Raw genomic sequence first — 16,861 nt, 5'->3', positions numbered from 1 at the left:
ATGTGGGGGAAATTGTTAAAATGCTTAAAGTCTATGAGATGTGTCTCCTACCAAAGCACTTGGAAACTTGTAATTACTCTGGTGCATGTGTAAGTGATCACAATTCTTACTATGCTAATTCCACTATCTACCCACAATGCATTATTCATCTGCAGTACACATGGTATATTACATAATTTGTTAAATGTTTCAGCATGTACACATACATGTACATGTACAAGAAAATAATTCTGAACGTATCAAACATTGTGTATAATACTCACCCTTTTTCCATCTCTTCTCTCTGAAGGCAACCCAGCCTTTGTTCTGTATTCATCTAAATTAACATAGTCTCCTTCATCTGAAAAACTTCTCCTTATTCCTTTGTTTTCTGAAACCTTAGTGTTAAGACTTAACGATCCTGTTGTCTGATTACCAAATGTTGAGAAAGTGGTAGACTGTTTTCGCTCAAAAGTTAATTCACTGTTTGAGTCCATCTTGCTATCTAATCCCTGAACTCCATTTTCTGTTTTGCCGACATTTTTTTCCGGAGTCACTTGCACACTTGAGAGGTCAGAGGAATCTTCATATAGTGTGCTATTTCCTGATCTGATTTCTTCATCGCATGTGAGTCCTGAATCATCCGTTTTTGTTGAGGCCACAACATTACTTCCGTCACTGTCAACAATGCGCACATAATTAGCAGGAACGTAAAAGGAGAGATCGTCTGAGTTACCCACGTCTCTTATTACTTCCCACCAATCTCCTTCTTTTTGGATTAAATGATACTGTTCCCCTGCCCTCATATGAACAAGACTACCATCATCATCTTGATATGAATAATCATACAAAGCCACAAGTTTTGTGATGGGCATCATTGAATATGGATCATACTCCTCATCATCAGAAGCTCCGTTTCCCAAGTCAAAATTCATTATGACTGGTTTATTTTAATTCTAGATAAAAGTTAGAAAAACAGGAACGGGAAGAATAGGGTCTGATGTTTCATGGGCTTATCTTAACTCAATCATTCAATGCTGTGTCACGCTCATTTTGAAGCCAGTTTCTTTACATACGAAACTGCCATACATGTTAATATACTGTATATAAGTACTATTGCATATATTTTGGTTTCAATTAGCAAACTGTCTGCTCAAACTTAACAAATAATCAACTCTTAAAGCCACTGAACCATCATTCTATGAGTTCAAAGTAACGATGAAGTTGCAATAAAATATTTACGTGGAGGTTAAAGTGAAAGTTTAGGCTGTTCCTAGACAGCTAGACATGGACACCCCCTACAAGTGTACGCTTATCTACAACTCGCATATGACAAATGTAAACAAAAAGCTCCCTTCTTCAATCATTAACACGTTCCACTTTCCGTTTAAACTTGTTGTATCACTCTGTATCTACATTATGCCACATAATATTGTTCAGGAAACTGCTACTTGTTATCCGGAAGTACACAAGTGGAACCTCACATCGCCCTCTGCTGTACTCGGTACACCTCGGACGATTACATCTAATTGATGAAGGGTTCGGTAATCGTCCGAGGTGTGCCGAGTGCCTGCTGTTTACTATTGTCTAAAGTTTTCGTTACGCTGTTTCTGATTGGGTGAGAGTTTTAGTAGGTTTGTTAGTTCGTACACAAATTCCCACGCCCAAATCAAGAAAAACCTGTACATAGACAGTCATACTATAAACGCTTGATAATAGTAAATAAATGTAGTTTGCAAACTAAACGGTTTTAACCCGAACAAAATGAATAAAACTGAGCTGATTTTCGTTGGGGAAAACAAAGTTTCCGATTATTAACGTATTTATTTTATTCGCATGATAGGCTATATAACACGAAACTTTATACCAGTATCTTTTGAACATAACTACATGTAACTAGTATTCTATGTCATTAAGTATTGTAACGTTTATTGACGAGAGAGTAAAGTTTTAATTTGAGTAATGTCTTAAAAATACTGAATCGTTTAGCTTATAGCTTTGAATTAATAGAACGCTGGGGAGGGGGACATCCCGCTACCCCAATAACACAAATAAAAATTTACCGCTAGCTACGGGGCTATAATGTATTTGTAATATGAAACCAATATCAGATAAAATTTTATCCATACCTTAAATGAAAGGTGAAGATAACGAACAGTTATCAATCTCATAACTCCTATTTAAGCAATACAAAATAGAGAGTTGGGCAAACACGGACCCCTTGAATTATACGTACCAGAGGTGGGATCAGGAACCTAGGAGGAGTAAGCATACCATGTCGACCGGTCACACCCCCGTGAGCCCTATATCTTGATCAGGTAAACGAAGTTATCCGTAGTCACAATCAGGGTGCCAAGAATGGCCTAACATATGAGACAGCATGCAGCACTTAACCCAATGATAGGTTGTATTGGCAAATCAGATCGTAATATTATTTAACGACCATAGAATTTGCGAAATGCTGATTTTAAATGAGACTGTTGGAATCCCTGCACCATGCATCAACTTGTTTGTCAGTAGCCTGCTTCAGTTTAAAAACTGACCAAACGCAGAACAAGCTCTTGCGTATCGAATCAGTTGAGAGGTGTAAACACTATATATGCAGGTGATAAACCATTCAGTGGTGGATCCAGGAATTCCGAGAGAAAAAGGGGGTGACACATGTGAAAGTCACGTATTAGCCAAAATACTCGGCCATTTTGGTTGCCAAATATGCTCATATTTCTGGTCAAAAAAGGGGACAAAGTTCTCTCTCTCTCTCTCTCTCTCTCTCTCTCTCTCTCTCTCAGCCACTGACATTCATTGCAAAAGACAATTCTGGTACTTTTTCTTATAGGGGTTGTTTTAACATACTCTTCTTATATAATTGCCCACATATTCAGCGATGTTTTGTTCCATTCGCAATACTGTTCAATCTTTAAAAATGAATATTTATGGGTAACTCGTAATGGTACCAAACATTTGCATGTTTGCAAAATTAGCACACACACCCCCCCCCCCCCCTCAAAAAAAAATCCAGCTTACGATAGAAATACTTTTTAAGGAAACAAGCCAAAAGTTTGACATTCATTGAATTCTATATGATCACCAAGACATTTTCTCATAGCTTCACGTCACACATTATACAATCCTCGTCCACCTTTAGCTGCTAAAGGGAGGCAACTCTAAATAGGAAATTGTCTGATGTAATATATCACTAAGATTTCAAATTGGAAAACATAAAATCTTCAATATTTCAGTTAATGACTCCAAGCAGAGTGGCGCAGTGGAAGCGTGCTGGGCCCATAACCCAGAGGTCCGTGGATCGAAACCACGTTCTGCTAAAACAATGTTTCTTCTCAAAAATAGCTTTGATCACCTCAGTAAGCCCATTTGTAAACAAACATATAACATTGATCGACTGTCCCTTTAGGAAGATCTTTTGCATATCTTTATGAAAGGAAAATACTTGAGGAAACGCACAAATGATCTCAAAACGACTTTACTACATTTAATATTCATATTAATAGATAATGTTTGATAGAATATAAAATCGTATATCGACCAATAACACTCTACGATAAATCTTGTGTTGTATTGACCATTAAAACTCTACGAAAAATCTTATATTCAATAGTATCGAACCTTAAAACTCTTGCTACGATCTATCGAACATTATCTATCAAAGTGAATATCAAATGTAACAAAGTCATTTTGATATCCTCTATAATATGCGTCTCCTCAAGGATTTTCCTTTCATGAATTAAGATATACAAAACATCTTCCCAAATGGACAGTCAATGTTCTGTACTTTTATGAATAGGCTTACTGAATAGATCGAAGTTATTTTTAGGATGAAAAAGGATTTTTAGCAGAGCGTGGTTTCGATCCACGGACCTCTGGGTTATGGGCCCAGCACGCTTCCACTGCGCCACTCTGCTTGGAGTCATTAAATTAATATTGGAGGCTTTATGTTTTCCGATTTGAAATCTAAGTGATATATTACATCACACAATTTCATATTTAGAGTTTCCTCCCTCATACTGTACTGAAACTGGATATTTATTGTGTAACGGGTAAAGCGCAACTATGAGAAATTATCTTGTTTATTTTAGAATTCTTAAAAGATTATAATTTTTTTTCCACTTTGCCTTCGGATGGATGTAATTTATTGCAAGGGGGATGCTAATTTTGAAATGGGTATTTTTAAGATGGAATAATTTCAGTGTATGTTAGTAAAATCTGCATTAACAAATATTTTGACATAATTATATCTTTAAATCTTTCAAAATTTAACACCTTCGAAAAAATGTATAGCACTCGTTAGATGTTGTAGGAAGGTATAAAAAAAGAAGGGGATATATATGTATTCTATGAAACACAAAACTTTATATCTTACAAACATGGTGATACTGAAAAATTTGATGCCTTTTGGAACAGATGGAACCAAAAAAAAATATCTCTCTCTCTCTCTCTCTCTCTCTCTCTCTCTCTCTCTGAAGTAACTACACTCAGAATGTTTGTTGAAAAATAATTTAAAAAAATTTTTTAAACTTCACATTTTAAGGTAGTGTTTTCACCTTTCCCTTTTCCCATAATAGGGACACGCCCCACCCACCCTTAAAAGTAGGTTATTGCACTCATCATATCTTACTTTAATGGTTTACTAAAAGAAAATATAAAACAAAGAAAATTCCTCTCCTACAGGGTGTTTTTCAATTGTACAATTTCAGGTTGAAGCCATTAATTTTTATCCGTCAAACTGTGAAATGTACATATATACTCGATATTTAATCTCCCTATATACTGTTGTTTAGCAGAAACACACATGTTTACTTGAATTACAAAGTTGGGGTACATTTTTTAATGCACCTCCCCCCCCTTCTTAAAATCACCATAACAACTACCGAATAGCTTGTATTTTGGGAAGGTAATACATGTAAATTCCTCTCGCACAACTGAAAGACAAAAAAGTTTAATGCCTATGAAATGCAGATTGTCCTACCAATTACTGAAGATATGCCGTGTTAAAAGATGTAAATCTAGTGCTTATTTTGAGTGATTCTGTACCCAATGCAAAATTAGCACCAACCCCCAAAAAAATCCGGCTTACAATAGAAATACTTTTTAAGGAAACACGCCAAGACAAAAGTTTGACATTTATTGAATTCTATATGATCACCAAGACATTTTCTCATAGCTTTACCTCACACATTATACAATCCTCGTCCACCTTTAGCTGCTTAAGGGAGGCAACTCTAAATAGGAGATTGTCTGATGTAATATATCACTAAGATTTCAAATTGGAAAACATAAAATCTTCAATATTTCAGTTAATGACTCCAAGCAGAGTGGCGCAGTGGAAGCGTGCTGGGCCCATAACCCAGAGGTCCGTGGATCGAAACCACGCTCTGCTAAAACAATTTTTCTTCTCAAAAATAACTTTGATCTCCTCAGTAAGCCCATTCGTAAACATACATATAACATTGATCGACTGTCCATTTAGGAAGATTTTTTGCATATCTTTATGAAAGGAAAATACTTGAGGAAACGCACAAAGGATCTCAAAACGACTTTACTACATTTAATATTCATATTAATAGATAATGTTTGATAGAATATAAAATCTTATATCGACCAATAACACTCTACGATAAATCTTGTGTTGTATTGACCATTAAAACTCTTCGAAAAATCTTATATTCAATAGTATCGAACATTAAAACTCTTTCTACGATCTATCGAACATTATCTATCGAGGTGAATATCAAATGTAACAAAGTCATTTTGATATCCTCTATAATATGCGTCTCCTCAAGGATTTTCATGAATTACAGCGAATTACAAAATACCGGTTGAGTTTTCAATTGCCTGCTGGATTGATCAACAGACTTTACAATTTGGTCAGCAAAGTATCACATTTGGTCTGAATTTAGGTCACAAAGTTACTCAGGTATGACAAAGAATTGACAACTTCTTTTTCTCAGTGTGAGTGACAACCCCATAAATAAGATAATTTAACACTTCAGTTTTACTGATTATTTCAGGAAAAAGAATTTCTCTAATTGTATAAGTTAATAATTTCTTTGTTAAAATATCTCTCCATCTTATTTTTTTCATGGTTATAAGCTGAATTGGTGTTGTAAAATTCCCAAAGGTGGGTGTGCACTAACCAACCCTAAAAACTATAAATAGAATAGAAAGACTGAACTTGAATGGTTAGCTATAATAACAAGAATTCTATTGGTCAGAAACAGTAACAATAGAAGAGTTTTCTGGAAGATTCTTAGTGTGATATGAATGGAATGACCTCAAATATAGATTGACAAACAGACGAATGGTACATGTACATGTGGACACTTTGTGAGATGTCTAATGAATTTTTTTTTAAAGTGAGATTGATAAGAGTTTAGTAAAGTTCAATTTAATCAATAAAAAAAAATTGTATTTGAGAGAGAGAGAGAGAGAATGCACCCTTTTCTTTACTTAAAGTAATCAAAAGTAATTTTGAAAGAATAATATAATCAAATTTGATTTTAAATTTATTGATTTAAAAACACTTGAAATAATATTTCAAATGAGAGAGAGAGAGAGAGAGAGAGAGAGAGAGAGAGAGAGAGCACTTTTAATTAAACATGTTAAAGTAATTAAATGAATACCTGAGAGAGAAATATATTAAATTTCATTTAATTGATGTTCACTTTGAAAAATAAAATCCTAGGGAAACAGCTGCAAAAGACTCTGAAATCAACTCAGATTTACCTGTAAAAGCAATCTACGCTTGAGTAACTTTGTGACCTAAATTCAGACCAAATGTGATACTTGGCTGACCAAATTGTAAAGTCTATTCATCAATCCAGCAGGCAATTGAAAACTCAACCGGTCTTTTGTAATTCACTGTAAGATATGCAAAACATCTTCCCAAATGGACAGTCAATGTTCTGTACTTTTATGAATAGGCTTACTGAATAGATCGAAGTTATTTTTAGGATGAAAAAGGATTTTTAGCAGAGCGTGGTTTCGATCCACGGACCTCTGGGTTATGGGCCCAGCACGCTTCCACTGCGCCACTCTGCTTGGAGTCATTAAATTAATATTGGAGGCTTTATGTTTTCCGATTTGAAATCTAAGTGATATATTACATCACACAATTTCATATTTAGAGTTGCCTCCCTCATGCAGTACTGAAACTGGATATTTATTGTGTAACGGGTAAAGCGCAACTATGACAAATTATCTTCTTTATTATAGAATTCTTAAAAGATTATAATTTTTTTTATACTTTTGTCTTCGGATGGATGTAATTTATTGCAAGGGGGGATGCTCATTTTGAAATGGGTATTTTTAAAAGTAAGTAAGTAATTTTTATTTAAAGTCGGAACTATATACAGGTAAACAATAAACATGAGCTAAGAGCTCTTTAACCGACTATATAGCATTAAAAAAACACAAAGCACTAATGATATATAATTGCATGCATAGACATAAAAACAGAAATTTGAAATAAAACAGGACGCATACATGTATACAGACATCACAAGTCATGCATATATATACACAGGGACTAGCTATATTAAGATGCGCATGCAGCACTGAAAACAGTTTGCAACACAAACATAAAAATATGGATATATACATAAAAAAAATAAATATGCATACCTAAGAGACAGAGCGGAGTAAAAATAAAACAGTTAAATTTGTACATGTAAGCTTAGAAGCATAGTTAGAAGTTAGATCAAAACTTTAAGATTTAGGCAGGAGAGGCTGGAATTTGCATGAGCTGCATTTACAATTTAATTCCCCACACCAATTTTGAATATAATTTGAGAATAGATTATATGATGTAATATTTCTTGCTTCGTTTGTCAAAGAGTTCCAGAGCTTTGCTGCCTCATATCTGAAAGATTTAATCCCGTACCTGGTTGTTCTAGGTCTTGGTACTTCCGCTGTATTTGTATATCTAAAATTGTATGAATGGTTTTATATAACAACTAGATCTTGTAAAAAAAAAAAAGTGGGGACAGTTTGTTGATAATTTTAAAAGTTTCTAAAGCTATTGTTCGCATTCTTCTGGTTTTTAGTGAAGGCAATTTAGATTGTTTTAATAGGTTTTCGTAAGTACTTTTATAGTCACCATAGATAAACCTCAGAGCTCTTTCCTGAATCTTTTCAATTTTGCGGGTGTTTTGTTCAGTGCAGAAATGCCATGTCAACGGGCAATAACTAAAATTTGACATAATAAATGAATGATATATGGTTAATTTACCTAATTTGCTAAGATGTTTGCCTATTCGTTTCAGAACATTTAATTGCCTTGCTACCTTTTTACAAATATTGGTAATATGTATGTTGAAAGAAAGTTTAAAATCAATTGTAATACCCAACAATTTTATTTCTTCATCACATGAAAATTTATCCCATCTAAATCAAAAACTATGTTTTCATTGTGTGTTTTGTTTCCAACAGAGATAGCTTGGAATTTTTCTGGATTTGCCTGCATTTTGTTTGATTTAAACCATTTAATCAGAGATCTACTGTCATCTTGAAGTGCTGCTATTACATGATTTAAAGATTTATCTGATTTTGATAAAGTATTGTCATCTGCATAGTTGTAGAGATTACATTTATTTACAAAGTGAAAGAGGTCATTGACAAAGATGTTAAAGAGTAAGGAGCCGAGGATAGACCCTTGTGGCACACCTTTGATTATATTTGACATGATGCTGGTGTGCTCCCCTACTTTAACACACTGTTTTCTACATGAGAGATAGCTACTTAACATCTCTTGTGCTGCTTTTGAGAGACCATATGCTTTTAGTTTAAGAAGAAGTAGTTCATGAGGAAGGCAGTCAAAGGCTTTAGATAGGTCCATTAAAATTGCTGCTGTGTACTTGTTTTTATCCAATGCTTGTTTCCAATATTCAATTGCTCTTAATAAAGTTGACTGACATCCAAAACCTGACCGAAAAGCTGCCAAAAAAGGATTGAAAACATTTTTAAAAAACATTGTTAACTGATTTTCAATTGCTCTTTCAAAAACTTTTGAGATTGCAGGAAGAACACTAACAGGTCTATAGTTGCCTTTCTCTAATTAACTATTCTTCTTGTGTAATGGTGTCACTTGTGCTATCTTAAGCTGGTTAGGGAAAGTTCATATTGATAGGGACATGTTAATTAGTTGACTTAGAGGTTTGCTGATAACTGGTAAAGCGATGTGTAAGAGTTTTTAAGATGGAATAATTTCAGTGTTTGTTAGTAAAATCTGCATTAACAAATATTTTGACATCTTTGAATCTTTCAAAATTTAACACCTTCCAAAAAATGTATGCCACTCGTTAGATGTCGTAGAAGGGGATATATATGTATTCTATGAAATACAAAAAATTATATCTTACAAACATGGTGATACTGAAAAATTTGATGCCTTATGGAACAGATGGAACCAAAAAAAAATTATACCTCTCTCTCTCTCTCTCTCTCTCTCTCTCCCTCTCTCTGAAATAACTACACACAGAGTGTTTGTTGAAAAAAATTTTTTTTTTAAACTTCACATTTTAAGGTAGTGTTTTCACCTTTCCCTTTTCCCATAATGGGGACACGCCCCACCCACCCCTAAAAGTAGGTTATTGCACTCATCATATCTTATTTTAATGGTTTACTAAAAGAAAATATAAAACAAAAGAAAATTCCTCTTCTACAGGGTGTTTTTCAATTGTACAATTTCAGGTTTAAACCATTAATTTTTATCCGTCAAACTGTGAAATGTACGCATATACTCGATATTCAATCTCCCTATATACTGTTGTTTAGCATAAACACACATGTTTACTTGAATTACAAAGTTGGGGTACATTTTTAAATGCATCCCAACCTCTCTCTCTTAAAATCACCGTAACAACTACTGAATAGTTTGTATTTTGGGAAGGTAATACATGTAAATTCCTCTCGCACAACTGAAAGACAAAAAAGTTTAATGGCTATGAAATGCAGATTGTCCTACCAATTACTGAAGATATGCCGTGTTAAAAGACGTAAATCTAGTGCTTATTTTGAGTGATTCTGTACCCAATGCAAAATTAGCACCAACCCCCAAAATCCAGCTTACAATAGAAATACTTTTCAAGGAAACACGCCAACACAAAAGTTTGACATTTATTGAATTCTATGATCACCAACTTGAAGACATTTTCTCATAGCTTCACGTCACACATTATACAATCCTCGTCCACCTTTAGCTGCTTAAAGGAGGCAACTCTAAATAGGAAATTGTCTGATGTAATATATCACTAAGATTTCAACTTGGAAAACATAAAATCTTAAATATTTCAGTTAATGACTCCAAGCAGAGTGGCGCAGTGGAAGCGTGCTGGGCCCATAACCCAGAGGTCCGTGGATCGAAACCACGCTCTGCTAAAACAATTTTTCTTATCAAAATTAACTTTGATCTCTTCAGTAAGCCCATTCTTAAACATACATATAACATTGATCGACTGTCCCTTTAGGAAGATCTTTTACATATCTTTATGAAAGGAAAATACTTGAGGATCTCAAAACGACTTTACTACATTTAATATTCATATTAATAGATAATGTTTGATAGAATATAAAATCTTATATCGACCAATAACACTCTACGATAAATCTTGTGTTGTATTGACCATTAAAACTCTACGAAAAATCTTATATTCAATAGTATCGAACATTAAAACTCTTGCTACGATCTATCGAACATTATCGATTAAGGTGAATATCAAATGTAACAAAGTCATTTTGATATCCTCTATAATATGCGTCTCCTCAAGGATTTTCCTTTCACAAATTAAGATATGCAAAACATCTTCCCAAATGGACAGTCAATGTTCTGTACTTTTATGAATAGGCTTACTGAATAGATCGGAGTTATTTTTAGGATGAAAAAGGATTTTTAGCAGAGCGTGGTTTCGATCCACGGACCTCTGGGTTATGGGCCCAGCACGCTTCCACTGCGCCACTCTGCTTGGAGTCATTAAATAAATATTGGAGGTTTTATGTTTTCCGATTTGAAATCTAAGTGATATATTACATCAGACAATTTCATATTTAGAGTTGCCTCCCTCATGCAGTACTGAAACTGGATATTTATTGTGTAACGGGTAAAGCGCAACTATGAGAAATTATCTTCTTTATTATAGAATTCTTAAAAGATCATATTTTTTTTTTTACACTTTGTCTTCGGATGGATGTAATTTATTGCAAGGGGGAGACTAATTTTGAAATGGGTATTTTTAAGATGAAATAATTTCAGTGTATGTTAGTAAAATCTGCATTAACAAATATTTTGACATAATTGTATCTTTGAATCTTTCAAAATTTAACACCATCGAAAAAATTTATACCACTCGTTAGATGTTGTAGGAAGGTATAAAAAAAGAAGGGGATATATATGTATTCTATGAAACACAAAAATTTATATCTTACAAACATGGTGATACTGAAAAATTTGATGCCTTTTGGAACAGATGGAACCAAAAATAAAATTATACCTCTCTCTACCTCTCTCTCTCTCTCTCTCTCTCTCTCTCTCTCCCTGAAATAACTACACACAGAATGTTTGTTGAAAAATAATTTAATTTTTTTTTAAACTTCACATTTTAAGGTAGTGTTTTCACCTTTCCCTTTTCCCATAATGGAGACACGCCCCACCCACCCCTAAAAGTAGGTTATTGCACTCATCATATCTTACTTTAATGGTTTACTAAAAGAAAATATAAAACAAAGAAAATTCCTCTCCTACAGGGTGTTTTTCAATTGTACAATTTCAGGTTTAAACCATTAATTTTTATCCGTCAAACTGTGAAATGTACATATATACTCGATATTTAATCTCCCTATATACTGTTGTTTAGCAGAAACACACATGTTTACTTGAATTACAAAGTTGGGGTACATTTTTTAATGCACCCCCCCCCCTTCTTAAAATCACCGTAACAACTACCGAATAGCTTGTATTTTGGGAAGGTAATACATGTACATCCTTGGACGAATTTGGCTCCACTTGTTTGGCACGCTGTTTTTGGCTATATTTAGGTCTAAAACTTCATAGTTATTGCGGATTTCAAACATTTCGGTTGAGCATCACTGAAGAGACATTATTTGTCGAAATGCGCATCTGGTGCATCAAAATTGGTACCGTATAAGTTTTACATTATGACCCCTGGGTCGAGGCCTCTGCTGGTGGACTGTTAGTCCCCGAAGGTCTCTACAGCCCAGTAGCTAAGTACTTCGTTACTAGCTTGAAAATACGGATGTATATTTAATTGCTGTTATAAAATTTAGAAATTCATTTCAAAATTAAGGATTATCTCCCTCATGCATAGCTCTTATCCTTGGACGAATTTGGCTCCACTTGTTTGGCACGCTGTTTTTGGCTATATTTAGATCTAAAACTTCATAGTTATTTTGGATTTCAAACATTTCGGTTGAGCATCACTGAAGAGACATTATTTGTCGAAATGCGCATCTGGTGCATCAAAATTGGTACCGTATAAGTTTTACATGTAAATTCCTCTCGCACAACTGAAAGACAAAAAAGTTTAATGGCTATGAAATGCAGATTGTCCTACCAATTACTGAAGATATGCCGTGTTAAAAGACGTAAATCTAGTGCTTATTTTGAGTGATTTTGTACCCAATGCAAAATTAGCACCAACCCCCAAAATCCGGCTTACAATAGAAATAATTTTTAAGGAAACACGCCAACACAAAAGTTTGACATTTATTGAATTCTATGATCACCAACTTGAAGACATTTTCTCATAGCTTCACGTCACACATTATACAATCCTCGTCCACCTTTAGCTGCTTAAAGGAGGCAACTCTAAATAGGAGATTGTCTGATGTAATATATCACTAAGATTTCAAATTGGAAAACATAAAATCTTCAATATTTCAGTTAATGACTCCAAGCCGAGTGACGCAGTGGAAGCGTGCTGGGCCCATAACCCAGAGGTCCGTGGATCGAAACCACGCTCTGCTAAAACAATTTTTCTTCTCAAAAATAACTTTGATCTCCTCAGTAAGCCCATTCGTAAACATACATATAACATTGATCGACTGTCCCTTTAGGAAGATCTTTTGCATATCTTTATGAAAGGAAAATCCTTGAGGAAACGCACAAAGGATCTCAAAACGACTTTACTACATTTAATATTCATATTAATAGATAATGTTTGATAGAATATAAAATCTTATATCGACCAATAACACTCTACGATAAATCTTGTGTTGTATTGACCATTAAAACTCTTCGAAAAATCTTATATTCAATAGTATCGAACATTAAAACTCTTTCTACGATCTATCGAACATTATCTATCGAGGTGAATATCAAATGTAACAAAGTCATTTTGATATCCTCTATAATATGCGTCTCCTCAAGGATTTTCATGAATTACAGCGAATTACAAAATACCGGTTGAGTTTTCAATTGCCTGCTGGATTGATCAACAGACTTTACAATTTGGTCAGCAAAGTATCACATTTGGTCTGAATTTAGGTCACAAAGTTACTCAGGTATGACAAAGAATTGACAACTTTTTTTCTCAGTGTGAGTGACAACCCCATAAATAAGATAATTTAACACTTCAGTTTTACTGATTATTTCAGGAAAAAGAATTTCTCTAATTGTATAAGTTAATAATTTCTTTGTTAAAATATCTCTCCATCTTATTTTTTTCATGGTTATAAGCTGAATTGGTGTTGTAAAATTCCCAAAGGTGGATGTGCACTAACCAACCCTAAAAACTATAAATAGAATAGAAAGACTGAACTTGAATGGTTAGCTATAATAACAAGAATTCTATTGGTCAGAAACAGTAACAATAGAAGAGTTTTCTGGAAGATTCTTAGTGTGATATGAATGGAATGACCTCAAATATAGATTGACAAACAGACGAATGGTACATGTACATGTGGACACTTTGTGAGATGTCTAATGAATTTTTTTTAAAAGTGAGATTGATAAGAGTTTAGTAAAGTTCAATTTAATCAATAAAAAAAATTGTATTTGAGAGAGAGAGAGAGAGAGAATGCACCCTTTTCTTTACTTAAAGTAATCAAAAGTAATTTTGAAAGAATAATATAATCAAATTTGATTTTAAATTTATTGATTTAAAAACACTTGAAATAATATTTCAAATTAGAGAGAGAGAGAGAGAGAGAGAGAGAGAGAGAGAGAGAGAGAGAGAGAGAGACACTTTTAATTAAACATGTTAAAGTAATTAAATGAATATCTGAGAGAGAAATATATTAAATTTGATTTAATTGATGTTCACTTTGAAAAATAAAATCCTAGGGAAATAGCTGCAAAAGACTCTGAAATCAACTCAGATTTACCTGTAAAAGCAATCTACGCTTGAGTAACTTTGTGACCTAAATTCAGACCAAATGTGATACTTGGCTGACCAAATTGTAAAGTCTATTGATCAATCCAGCAGGCAATTGAAAACTCAACCGGTCTTTTGTAATTCGCTGTAAGATATGCAAAACATCTTCCCAAATGGACAGTCAATGTTCTGTACTTTTATGAATAGGCTTACTGAATAGATCGAAGTTATTTTTAGGATGAAAAAGGATTTTTAGCAGAGCGTGGTTTCGATCCACGGACCTCTGGGTTATGGGCCCAGCACGCTTCCACTGCGCCACTCTGCTTGGAGTCATTAAATTAATATTGGAGGCTTTATGTTTTCCGATTTGAAATCTAAGTGATATATTACATCACACAATTTCATATTTAGAGTTGCCTCCCTCATGCAGTATTGAAACTGGATATTTATTGTGTAACGGGTAAAGCGCAACTATGACAAATTATCTTGTTTATTATAGAATTCTTAAAAGATTATATTTTTTTTTATACTTTTGTCTTCGGATGGATGTAATTTATTGCAAGGGGGGATGCTCATTTTGAAATGGGTATTTTTAAAAGTAAGTAAGTAATTTTTATTTAAAGTCGGAACTATATACAGGTAAACAATAAACATGAGCTAAGAGCTCTTTAACCGACTATATAGCATTAAAAAAAAACACAAAGCACTAATTATATATAATTGCATGAATAGACATAAAAACAGAAATTTGAAATAAAACAGGACGCATACATGTATACAGACATCACAAGTCATGCATATATATACACAGGGACTAGCTATATCAAGATGCGCATGCAGCACTGAAAACAGTTTGCAACACAAACATAAAAATATGGATATATACATAAAATAAATAAATATGCATACCTAAGAGACAGAGCGGAGTAAAAATAAAACAGTTAAATTTGTACATGTAAGCTTAGAAGCATAGTTAGAAGTTAGATCAAAACTTTAAGATTTAGGCAGGAGAGGCTGGAATTTGCATGAGCTGCATTTACAATTTAATTCCCCACACCAATTTTGAATATAATTTGAGAATAGATTATATGATGTAATATTTCTTGCTTCGTTTGTCAAAGAGTTCCAGAGCTTTGCTGCCTCATATCTGAAAGATTTAATCCCGTACCTGGTTGTTCTAGGTCTTGGTACTTCCGCTGTATTTGTATATCTAAAATTGTATGAATGGTTTTATATAACAACTAGATCTTGTAAAAAAAAAAAGTGGGGACAGTTTGTTGATAATTTTAAAAGTTTCTAAAGCTATTGTTCGCATTCTTCTGGTTTTTAGTGAAGGCAATTTAGATTGTTTTAATAGGTTTTCGTAAGTACTTTTATAGTCACCATAGATAAACCTCAGAGCTCTTTCCTGAATCTTTTCAATTTTGCGGGTGTTTTGTTCAGTGCAGAAATGCCATGTCAACGGGCAATAACTAAAATTTGACATAATAAATGAATGATATATGGTTATTTACCTAATTTGCTAAGATGTTTGCCTATTCGTTTCAGAACATTTAATTGCCTTGCTACCTTTTTACAAATATTGGTAATATGTATGTTGAAAGAAAGTTTAAAATCAATTGTAATACCCAACAATTTTATTTCTTCATCACATGAAAATTTTATCCCATCTAAATCAAAAACTATGTTTTCATTGTGTGTTTTGTTTCCAACAGAGATAGCTTGGAATTTTTCTGGATTTGCCTGCATTTTGTTTGATTTAAACCATTTAATCAGAGATCTACTGTCATCTTGAAGTGCTGCTATTACATGATTTAAAGATTTATCTGATTTTGATAAAGTATTGTCATCTGCATAGTTGTAGAGATTACATTTATTTACAAAGTGAAAGAGGTCATTGACAAAGATGTTAAAGAGTAAGGAGCCGAGGATAGACCCTTGTGACACACCTTTGATTATATTTGACATGATGCTGGTGTGCTCCCCTACTTTAACACACTGTTTTCTACATGAGAGATAGCTACTTAACATCTCTTGTGCTGCTTTTGAGAGACCATATGCTTTTAGTTTAAGAAGAAGTAGTTCATGAGGAAGGCAGTCAAAGGCTTTAGATAGGTCCATTAAAATTGCTGCTGTGTACTTGTTTTTATCCAATGCTTGTTTCCAATATTCAATTGCTCTTAATAAAGTTGACTGACATCCAAAACCTGACCGAAAAGCTGCCAAAAAAGGATTGAAAACATTTTTAAAAAAACATTGTTAACTGATTTTCAATTGCTCTTTCAAAAACTTTTGAGATTGCAGGAAGAACACTAACAGGTCTATAGTTGCCTTTCTCTAATTAACTATTCTTCTTGTGTAATGGTGTCACTTGTGCTATCTTAAGCTGGTTAGGGAAAGTTCATATTGATAGGGACATGTTAATTAGTTGACTTAGAGGTTTGCTGATAACTGGTAAAGCGATGTGTAAGAGTTTTTAAGATGGAATAATTTCAGTGTTTGTTAGTAAAATCTGCATTAACAAATATTTTGACATCTTT

General features: G+C 33.6%; 1 protein-coding gene and 6 non-coding genes across 55 annotated transcripts in view; 2 read left to right on the top strand and 5 right to left on the bottom strand.

The window, feature by feature from the left end:
- LOC125666832 (rho GTPase-activating protein 15-like) overlaps positions 1-1,510 on the bottom strand; it is a 62,165-nt gene extending 60,655 nt beyond the window's left edge. For 48 of the 49 annotated variants that reach the window (XM_048900148.2, XM_048900153.2, XM_048900150.2 and 45 more), the window contains exon 1: positions 264-1,502. In XM_048900148.2, coding sequence (XP_048756105.2) covers positions 264-914 — 651 coding nt within the window. In that variant the 5' untranslated portion in view covers positions 915-1,502. Of the gene's footprint in view, positions 1-263 lie in introns of all 49 variants that reach the window. The other variant, XM_056151979.1, reaches the window with a different exon arrangement.
- Positions 1,511-3,827: 2,317 nt separating this feature from the next.
- On the bottom strand, positions 3,828-3,899 carry Trnam-cau (transfer RNA methionine (anticodon CAU)). The gene has a single exon. It is a non-coding gene; the product is annotated as a tRNA-Met (tRNA).
- Positions 3,900-5,303: 1,404 nt separating this feature from the next.
- Positions 5,304-5,375, top strand: Trnam-cau (transfer RNA methionine (anticodon CAU)). The gene has a single exon. It is a non-coding gene; the product is annotated as a tRNA-Met (tRNA).
- Positions 5,376-6,963: 1,588 nt separating this feature from the next.
- Positions 6,964-7,035, bottom strand: Trnam-cau (transfer RNA methionine (anticodon CAU)). Its single transcript has one exon. It is a non-coding gene; the product is annotated as a tRNA-Met (tRNA).
- A 3,264-nt stretch (positions 7,036-10,299) lies between these two features.
- Positions 10,300-10,371, top strand: Trnam-cau (transfer RNA methionine (anticodon CAU)). The gene has a single exon. It is a non-coding gene; the product is annotated as a tRNA-Met (tRNA).
- A 512-nt stretch (positions 10,372-10,883) lies between these two features.
- Positions 10,884-10,955, bottom strand: Trnam-cau (transfer RNA methionine (anticodon CAU)). The gene has a single exon. It is a non-coding gene; the product is annotated as a tRNA-Met (tRNA).
- Positions 10,956-14,574: 3,619 nt separating this feature from the next.
- Trnam-cau (transfer RNA methionine (anticodon CAU)) lies at positions 14,575-14,646 on the bottom strand. The gene has a single exon. It is a non-coding gene; the product is annotated as a tRNA-Met (tRNA).
- Between the last annotated feature and the right edge of the window lie 2,215 nt (positions 14,647-16,861).

The sequence above is a fragment of the Ostrea edulis genome, chromosome 10 (assembly GCF_947568905.1).
Source record: "Ostrea edulis chromosome 10, xbOstEdul1.1, whole genome shotgun sequence".
Classification (NCBI taxonomy): Eukaryota; Metazoa; Mollusca; class Bivalvia; order Ostreida; family Ostreidae; genus Ostrea; species Ostrea edulis.
Note: the sequence above shows the minus strand (reverse complement) of the source record. Positions and strands in the feature narration are given on the sequence as shown.